Source organism: Callorhinchus milii, unplaced genomic scaffold (genome assembly GCF_018977255.1).
Source record: "Callorhinchus milii isolate IMCB2004 unplaced genomic scaffold, IMCB_Cmil_1.0 Scaffold2, whole genome shotgun sequence".
In the NCBI taxonomy this organism is placed as follows: domain Eukaryota; kingdom Metazoa; phylum Chordata; class Chondrichthyes; order Chimaeriformes; family Callorhinchidae; genus Callorhinchus; species Callorhinchus milii.
The window spans coordinates 112,588,386-112,598,473 of NW_024704743.1; the positions used below are offsets into that span (position 1 = coordinate 112,588,386).

At 37.9% G+C, this 10,088-nt stretch overlaps 1 protein-coding gene across 2 annotated transcripts; it reads right to left on the bottom strand.

The window, feature by feature from the left end:
• Nucleotides 1–312: 312 nt before the first annotated feature.
• Nucleotides 313–8,821, bottom strand: gdap1 (ganglioside induced differentiation associated protein 1). 2 transcript variants are annotated; one of them, XM_007887004.2, is made up of 6 exons: nucleotides 8,631–8,821; nucleotides 6,987–7,179; nucleotides 4,746–4,919; nucleotides 3,002–3,096; nucleotides 2,056–2,170; nucleotides 313–1,248 (listed from the first exon to the last, which is right to left on the bottom strand). In XM_007887004.2, exons 1-6 carry the CDS (start codon nucleotides 8,793–8,795, stop codon nucleotides 905–907), a joined length of 1,086 nt encoding a protein of 361 aa, XP_007885195.1. In that variant the 5' UTR covers nucleotides 8,796–8,821; the 3' UTR covers nucleotides 313–904. The 2 variants fall into 2 exon arrangements, with proteins under 2 accessions (XP_007885195.1, XP_007885194.1); XM_007887003.2 differs by having other exon boundaries at nucleotides 313–1,251.
• Nucleotides 8,822–10,088: the final 1,267 nt, after the last annotated feature.

A 10,088-nucleotide genomic window follows, 5' to 3' on the forward strand; every position in this document is an offset into this window, starting at 1 on the left:
TTGTTTAGCTTGCAGATGAGGAATTAGAAAATTAACATAAATATTTGGAATAGTTCCAAATTGAAGAACAAAACCAGACAACTATTTATTACAACGTAAATACATGATTTTTTCTGTGTTTGTTCTCCAAAAACACCATAAACTCTATTCATTGCTGTGACACTGTGTATCACAATATTAAATTGCTGGTTTAGGCCAGAATTTCAGGATATAAAACTGTTCCAAAGGGAGTTTCAACTCATACCATTATTTTAAGGTCCCGACAAATAGGTTTATTTTAGTAAAAATAAAGATTGAAGCATATTATGCAAGTTTACCATTTAACCCTTTTTTATTGGTTTTAAATACAGATATTACCTACAGAATTGTTATTCTCAATGTAACACCACAGCTTATCAAGTTAACAGAGTTCAGCAGTTATAACCAGGCTATCCATTGTATACAACATCACAGACAAATTCAGTAACATGATCAAGAGCTGTTAGAAAAGAGACATGAATAGCATCTATGTGCGCTCAGGTGAATGGATATCAATTAATCCACAACCCAAAGAGTTCACAACGACACTACACAACTTTCAAGTAACATTTCAACTCTTATAAATTACTGTAACCCAGTAAGAAGTGAGAACAAAACTAAAGTGGGCTGCAATATGGATTGGAGTGAAATGGGTTCAAGATTTCGAGAGATTACAGAGAATGAATTGCACAGCAGATATACGTTGAATACTACAAAATGGATTTCGCTGAAGTTAACATTTATTTAAACTGTCACTTTATATCAATGAATTAGTAGTTACCTCAACATTCTTTACTGATGCTTGGTAATTGTCCTATCAATTCGAATATATAATACTCGAAGGACATCTTCAGTTAGACTCCTATTAAGCTAGCACTGATAAAATCTAGGATAGTCGCTTTTTAAGGTACAAGAAAGCAAAGTACCCTATTCCGCCCAGCAGACCTACCATAAAAGTAGCCCCTAAAAAGGAGGGAGCTCTTTTCTTAGCTACTCGAAAAGCAGTAGGTAACACTGCAGAGAGTAAAATGTTGTTCACATTTCCCAAAACTCTTCGGAATGTCTTTCTCTGTAACACGCGCTCGTAGTACGATTCTAAATTTGGCCGTCTTCCATTTCCCCAGTATCTTCTGGCAAGTCCAAGGAACTTTAGCCGATGCACTGTTACAGCAAGAGACACGTCTGCAAGACTAAAGAACTCACCGCAGAGCCATGGCTGATGTCCTTCCTCTGCTCAAGAAACAAAGGGAAGCTTAGCATCAACAAGTCATCATCATCAATACTGCCATAGGAATCTATCAATATATTTCAAATTCAATTACAAGCTTCCATAACCATTCAGGCTTAAGCTACAGGAGTTCCGTTGCACAAAGTGTAATAATAATATTAATTCTTGCAGTTGATCTAGCACCTTATCATTTTTTTGAGATGTATCAAAGCGCTTCACAGAATATACTGTAAAGTGAATTGACTGTATAGTCTGTGGGCGAAACGTATACATTTAACTTCAAGCTACACAGAATTGCTATTTACGTCCAATTGGGCATCTACACGTTTCTCCTGCCACTGTGGAAATAGTACAAAAGTATGAGGGAAATTGTTACGCAACACAACAAAGATGTTTTAAATTGTAACCATCCTCATGGACACTATTGAGGTGTTACAGGATGCACGATGTAGATATTCAACATCACACTGGTGCAGTACATTGGTCATCCAACTCAGCGTTTCATACACTGCTTGGGTGCAGATTCACTTGTCAATCTCCAAGAGGGGAATTTCTGATCTCAGGCATTTCATCCAGAAGAGGCTTCTCCCCACAAGACAAAATGAAAAGTTAAAATCAGGTCTTCCTCAGTCTGTTCTTGTGCCAATAGATAGTTTAAGGCCACAATATGCCCATCAGTGCCTGCTGGACAACTCCATTCAAGAATAATGAACTCTGTAGAATAAACTGAAAAAAAATAAACTGGAAAAGTACTGAAACTAAAAACCAGTTCAACAAGTAACCTCATTTAACACACAAATGTCAGATACCTGGAGTTTCCTCGATTCTCCTCTGCAGCTCTGTCTCCACTTGGTCAAGAACATTTTCCAGCTCAGTGAGGATTTTTTTCAAGTATTTTACATTATCGTGATCCCTTATCTTGGACTGGTAGCAAACAAAAATCAATTAGAAGGAAAATTCACAAGAGATTCACAGATTAAAAAAACACCTCCAGTATTTGCTAACACCTTTGCAGAATACCCACAGGTCTCCTAATTACAAGCTCAAGATGTTCCTTAAATGAGTCTAGTTTGCTGGCTCTACCATCCTTCCTGATAACCAATCATAGCTGTTAATTACTATGTAAAAAGTAATACTTTCTGTAGTCTGTTGTAAAATTGCACCTGTAAACCTGTGCATTCTTGTCCTCAAAGAGTTAATCAATGGACCATTTTGTGGTGAGAGTCTGTTTAACATCTCCATTAGTATGTTCAAAATGAGCAGTTCTAATCTTCAATCCTGCCTTTAATTTGAAAACCTATTCCCTTTAATTCTGCCATCATGATTAATTGCATCCGCATCATCCATGACACATCATTTTAAATCATGCCGCTCTCATTCTTTCTGCTGTCAGCTCTTTGAACCCAACTTCATTCTCCCAGGATCATCCTTATTGCTCTCTTTTGTGATCTTGCTTCAAAATTAAGCTGGTCCAGGTTACAAAGGGATGCCTGAAACTGGACATTGTACAGCATGATTTTGTTAGGGATAAGGATAGCTTTGAATGTATAAGTGAAAATAATGTTTATATATTTTGCTAAGCTTTTTAATTGTTAGTGATATTTTATGGAGGGGTATGGGTTAGGATTGTATTGATTTGTACTTTTTGTACAATCAAGTCAAGTCAAAACCTCCACAAAGACAAAATAATTATTGATTTACAGAATATTCTTGCCCTAAACAGAGAGCGTAACATTCATTTCACAAAGCACTTACTTTAATTTGTTTTTGTTTTGTCAAATATGCTTCCCGCAATTCCGGGTGCTCCTCAGCAAGCTTCTTCAATTCAGATTCAGTGTTTTCAATCTGACCTGATAACAATGAAAGTACTCAGCAGGTTTCAATATCGCATACAGGTGGGAAGGCGTGATTTCAATTTGAATTGAAAAGTTGGAGTTTGACTTCTAAGTTCACCTTCAATGACTATACTTACTGCAGCCTATTCAAGACACTAAATCAAATATCTGAATCAGTGTTTAGATCTGGCCACACAGTGCCCATATCATTATTGATCAGAACTTGGCAAATTCATTTAAAAAAATCCCACTGATTGCAAAATTAATGATTAATGGGCCAAACTGATCAATCCGCATTTAGAAACCATCTCACACTGGATGACTGATGTTACTTAGATAGAAGCTCATGCTCTTTGGCAGAATTCAAATTTGCAGCCTTCTGGAGCAGAACGATTAAACTGAGTGTTTAAGAACATTTTAAAGCTTAAGAAAAATGATTACTGAAAGATAATAAATTGCCAGTTACTTTATCCTACAATTTTATTTAATTTCTATTGGGCAAATGGATTTAGGTATTAATAATCCTGACGGTTGATATAACGACTTTCAAGTTGGAGGACTTCTCAAAGCAAAATTTGTGGAGTCCTGTAGCTCAGTGGTTAGAGCACTCGCTTTGCAAGCGAGAGACCTGAGTTCAATTCCAGGCAGAGGGCGAAACCTTGGGCAAGTTTCCTTACTCCACACAGAGCCTAATAATAATCCCTCCAAAACCCAAAACAATAATAAATTGGTCATCTTCAATCTACGACTGTTTGTGGGACATTGCTGTGCGCAATTGGCTGCCGCGTTCGCCCACAAATATAGTCAATTCACTTTACAGTGTGTTCTGTGAAGCGCTTTGGGACGTCCTCCCGACGTGAAAAGCGCTATATCAAATGCAAGGATTATTATTATTATTATTATTATTAAAATTTCAAAAATTGACTCAGAATTTTAATTCTTTCATACAATTAAAAGAAACTATTGTAAGGGGATTTTTTTAATGAAAGCTAATAAACACAGTGTGAGTCCTTGAAAAACATGCTTGTGCTATATAATTGCTGGTCAATTGGACACTGCAATATAAATGTAAACAGCGCCACCTGGTAGATAAATCACACAACAGCATCCCAGATTATCCTTTAATGGAAGGACCAATGCACTTGAATGAACATTTCAGCAAACTCACCCATTCTCACAATATTTATAATTTGCCAAATCCCTTGAAAACATTTTTTATGTTGAATAAAATTCAAGAAATATGAAAATGTATTTATCAGTGATCATCTTACATAGAAATGAGCTGGACCACAAAATACTTGACACGATTTATGTCCCTCAATCCCTTCGCCTCGCACCCTCTTTCCCCATCTTCAAGACTTTCCTCTTCGACCGTGTCTAAGGTCACCTTCCCTCTCCCCCTGGCTCAGCCTCAGGCTCCGCCATTGTTAAGTGCTCTGAGATGCCGCCCAGCATGGTGGGCACTATATAAATGCAAGTTAGTGTTGCTGTTATTGGTATGTCAGTTTTACTGTATTAATTGGTCCATTGCAATAAAAATTCAATACTTGTCAAACTCCATTTGACAGAATGGTGTGAGCCAGTCAGGGTCATAAAACTAGAGAATAGATGCTCAAGCATAAAACAGAAAGATATCTAACTGGTTATTGTTACTGTGCACTTACTGCGAATTCTAGTGGTTGCATATGCAGGTATCAAGGAGCCCATGGTTAATTCTGGATGAAGAATGCATCCATGGGTATAAGCATCCATAGGGAGCGAGTCCAGGAGTTCTCGATAATGCTGCACACGTGGGTAATACAGGCTTCCTTCGTCTGGAATCAGTTTGGGGATGTTTGCTGAAAGAAGTCATATAACATATGGCATTTTTATTAGAGTATACAAGAGCAGAGGAAAATAAAAAGGACAATTTTGTAAGAAAATTGATTTTTAATGAATACCTGTGAAACGAAAGGCCGGCGAGTTTTATTTTACACTTAACTGCAACCTAAAATTAAAGGTTTTTAGTTTTTGCAAACTTTTATTTGATTTATCTTTAAAAATTAGTGATACAGTAAAACGGATACAACACATACAGTGGGGACCACAACATTTAATATGATTTACGCAAAGTCTGAGTTTCACGCAAACTGTATAAATCGTATAAAATCCGATTTCATCAATAGTCTACACTGTTCAATTCAATTCAATGCAGCTAATAAGTGTGCATGCGAGACCTTGTCACTGTAGCTGGTTTGTGCATGGGTGACGGGTCAAAAATACATTTCCTGCGATTCAATGCCTCGTGACCAGTCGCCGCACGAGCACTTACTGGCAAGCATCAGAATCACATTGAATCGAAGGAAATAAAATTCTTCTACGCATGTGGCGATGGATCAAGACTTGATTCAATGCAGCTGGCTGGTAAGTTTGCATCCGTTCACGGGTCAGGACATTATTTACTGCGATTCCATGTAACTGGTAAGTGTGGGAGTAAAGGAGGCTAGGGGAGCAGCGTTACGAGTTAAGAGATGATAAATAAGAGTAGACCAAAGAAATCTAAGTGGTTCGATAGGAAATTGAATGGGACTTGGGCTTATGCACAACATAGCCCGTTATACGATTTATAAAGATACGACTTATGCAAGTTTTACTGTATCAATTTGTTTGGAAATACAGACCCTGAATGCACATATTACCCCAAATAATTTTTAGAATTTCATGAGCATACCTCACAACGCTTGCACCTTAGAAACTCAACATGCTACTTCAAAATCACTAGCATTTGATCCAACAAAGGAATAACTGTGAAAAAAGGCAAAAGAAATATTCAAAAAAGTACTGAAAAACTAACAAATGGAAGGTTAATAAATGAATTACGCTCAATAACATGAACGTGAAAACAACATTAACTTAAAACCCCAAATGAAAAATGAAGGTAACAGATTAAACATCAAACAAAATTCTTATGTGCCTACAGCATATTCAAGTATACTTTCTATGTGAACTTTATTTGAGAATCACAAAGAACAAATAGTGGTAATAATACTAATTTATGTGTGTTAAATTAACAATAACTCTTGGATTTGATATAGTGCCTGCCTTTCACATCAAGAGGACATTTCAAAGCACTTTACAGGATTCACTGTAACGTGTGGGGACTGTGTATTTTGTAGGCGAACGGGGCATACAAGTTGTGCACAGCAATATCCCAAAAAAAGCCAAAGTTTGATGATGAGCAAAATGTCAAAGTGGACCGCATTTATAATGAACTGAATGTATCCTGCACCTGCACATTAGGATGAAATGTGAAGAGTTCACCTAAAAAAACAGGCAGAAAATTATATATGCAGACTAGTTCCACAGCTGAAAAGGATGGCTTCTTTTCGACTATACAAACAGGGGTGACTAATTGTTTTGTTTTGTGTTTTTTGTTATGCTTTCAGTCTCTCACTTGGAAGTATGAAATCACAATGTATGTTAATTACTTACCAGGCAAGGAGCTTTTTTGAGGTTACAAGAAAGAAAACAAGCTTGAAATTTGAAATAAAAAACAAAGAGAACACAGAAAAATCCATGAAAAGTAAATTAAGACATCTTTGTTTTAAAAAGCATGAGATGTTCGAAAATATTTTGAAAAATAGCTATGAAAGTTGATACAATGTGTTCTCTGTCGTTTGCTTTACTATAATGTCTGTCAGTCTATGCTGGAATGTCATCTTTTAAAATACTTGGTGGTGTGTGAGTTCAAGCATTTCCAGCCAAATAAAGGTTTATTGTTTGCTTGAGTTACAATTTGTGTGTGAAGTCAGAAAGCTGATTGTTTAGACAATTATCCTGGACAAAACAGGATGCTCTGCACCTACTGGCAGCCTGTTGGGAGAGACATAGCGCTCCTAAAATAAGACCCCAAAAGCAACCATTACCATCAACAAAGGTTTTTTCCAGATAGTCAATGATCTGGGTGGATTCACAGATAATCTTGTCTGTATGACTCAACACAGGCACCTCTCCTGTTGGGTTCAAATGCATAAACCAAGGTTCGTTGTGTTCACTTAAAGGAAGATTGACATCATACTCTTCGCATTTTAGACCCTTTTCCGCAATAACCAAACGAACCTGAAACAAAGCAGCATAAAGGCAAAGAGAGCGAAGAAATTATTAGCAATAGTATCTTATGTTTAACAAGTTTCAGTAATTTAGTTATTACGCACTGGGTAACCCACTCCACAAATTTAACCTGCTCATCAAAATTTCAGCAGATCTGTGGCTTCTGAATCCATTTTGACTCATTTTCAAAGCTTTCGCACTTTTAAAATAAAGGCAAAGTAATTCTGCAAAACATTTGACCAATCTCCTGAATACGGCTAAATTATCCAGGTATCAATATTATCCATTTTTCACAAACCAACATCCCAACTCCTGTAAGGTCTTATCCTCTATACAATCCCCAAATTATTTCTCACAAGAGTTTGGCTTTGTGCTACAAATCTACATCCAAAGAAAACTAACAATGTGGGGGGTAAACGCCACAGAGTAAACACAGCTATATGTTTTTGTATTTATTTATCCATTTATTTTTCAGTCATTCCCTTCACAGCGCCAGAACATTTATTGCATTAATGCTGAGGGAACTGAGGGGGGTCTCCACCTCCAAAGCCATTCAAGTGAGATGTTAAACCAAAGTCCAGTTCCCCCTGTTCTGGTGGTTCAGATGGATGTTAAAGGCACCCTTTTTTGGCATTATTTCAAAGAGCAATGGGAGTAACTCTTGATTATCCAAGCCAGTATTCCTCCACGGTCCAAATTTATTAAATTATTAATTGGTTACTATCCTTTTCTATCTATTATTTTCTATTATTCTATTCCGTCAACCTACCTGGCACAGATTATTTTATATGATTGCCACGGTTCAAAGAAATTCACCGGGCGGAGCTCTTTGAGACATCTGTCATGTTAAGACACCTCCTGTGCAGATAATTTCTGTGATTCTATGACAAGGGCTAACAGGCATGACAAATTAATCTTTCCAACAGGAACTTTTGTACCGCTCATTATTAATAACTGAACTTTATTTCAAGCCCATGACAAATTAGATGTCCCAAATCAGCATCTTTGTCTCTACAGAAGTACAAGAAATCCACAGTGGTATCCGAAAAGAGAATAACAGTTTAAGGTTTTGGGTGTGACCTTTCACTCAGTCAGTCAGTCAGTCCTCTATAAAGTATTTTACTCTCTGATGATTTCCAAGCATTTTCTGTTTTCAGAATTGCATCATTCCCTGTTTTTCTTATTATTTCTGTTTGTCTATGTTTTATTCAGGAAAGAAGGCCATTTCCTCCAGTAACACGAGGCTGTACAGTAATCGAATCCAGTGTTTGAAAACACTGAATAAATAGGAACCACGTCTTGTTATCTGTTAGGTCCTCAAAACAGTGTACATCACTGTAAATGTGAAATACTGCATTAACCAGAACAACATCGATCACATCTCATCTCACTGTCAGTTACCCTTCTGCTTTGTTCTGTGCTGTCCAACACAGAGGACCTCTCCCTTGTTGGCAACTCACCTTCTGTGAGCAGAACGATTGTGACCAGTGATAAAGAACCATCTTATTGTGAGTCTGGGGTATCTTTGCAGCCTGCAGGGATTTGTCATCTTGCTCAGGACTGAGCAATTCCGTGGTGTCTGTGGATTTTCCATCGCTGTCAGGGTTCCCATTAGCAGTCGCCATCCTAACGCAATCTGCTCCTTCTCTGCCACTGTGGGGTGGGGTGAGCCTGAGCCCAAGTGACTTCTGGATATTGTAGTTCAGCGTCAATTACAAAGCACTTTCTGTATTTTCATCTCAGATCTGAAAGAGACTGCAATCCCCACAGTGCAAAAAAGCAATGCCGGTGTCTGAGCTCCTGTGATCAGCTGTTGGTAACAGTAGACTTGCAATAGGTGGGAACTGCTTTGATTGTAACCAGGTTAAGTTTCACTGATGTTGAGTGAGACTCACTCACTATAATAATAATAATCCTTGCATTTGATATAGCGCTTTTCACGTCGGGAGGACGTCCCAAAGCGCTTCACAGAACACACTGTAAAGTGAACTGACTGTATATTTGTGGGCGAACGCGGCAGCCAATTGCGCACAGCAATGTCCCACAAACAGTCGTGGATTGAAAATGACCAATTTATTATTGTTTTTGGTTTTGGAGGGATTATTATTAGGCTCTGTGTGGAGTAAGGAAACTTGCCCAAGGTTTCGCCCTCTGCCTGGAATTGAACTCAGGTCTCTCGCTTGCAAAGCGAGTGCTCTAACCACTGAGCTACAGGACTCCACTAATTGTGGATGTCCTTGCAATCTCAAGGAAAATGATGCAAGACCCACTTATCTTCCCCTAAATTCCTAAATAATGCACCAATTTCTGCACTTCTTTTCTCGCCCTAAAGCTATTCTTTTGCTTAATGTTTCGGTTGGTTGGGGAGAGAAAGAGAGAGAGAGAGACTGAGAACAGTGAGAGTAACTGGAACAGTGATTTCCAGCTGAAAAGCATATGTAAAATTGCAATTGTACCTTTGCCAGGATTTGAAGACAGCATTTGGTTTGGTGGGGGGGGGGGGGGGGTTGGTTCGGTGTTTAAAATCACGTTTTCCAAATGGGATGGATGACTGTTCCATTTAAAGAGAACAATGTCATTTTTTTTAAAAAAAGGTTTCTCTAAATGGCTGAATGGACTAAACCATTCAATTGATATGCTGACAACTGGCCTCAGTGGTGTGATGTAATTCTCCTTTGCTCCCCAGTGTTTGGCAAAGGGGAAGAGGATGTTTTTTTTAAAAAGGAATCAGTCAGGATTCCTGCTCCAGATAACTTTCATTAATCTCTGCTGCAAACTATTGCATGTGTGGTTGTCAGGTGAGACAACTGTAATATCCCAACAGCTCAACTGTAGCAATGCCAATGGTTAAATGGATTGTAAACACTCACTCTCATGGATTGAGTGACCAAATTATTATTACTGGTCAAGTTATTATC

What these genes read in the sequence shown, in the direction of transcription:
- gdap1 (XM_007887003.2), bottom strand. Translation starts at nt 8,795, where the DNA reads ATGGCGACTGCTAATGGGAACCCTGACAGCGATGGAAAATCCACAGAC. An exon ending in GGAAAAAACCTTTGTTGATG is followed by an intron (nt 4,920 to 6,986) that starts GTAATGGTTGCT and finishes GACTTCTTTCAG; the next exon opens with CAAACATCCCCAAACTGATT. An exon ending in CAAAACAAAAACAAATTAAA is followed by an intron (nt 2,171 to 3,001) that starts GTAAGTGCTTTG and finishes GTTTGCTACCAG; the next exon opens with TCCAAGATAAGGGATCACGA.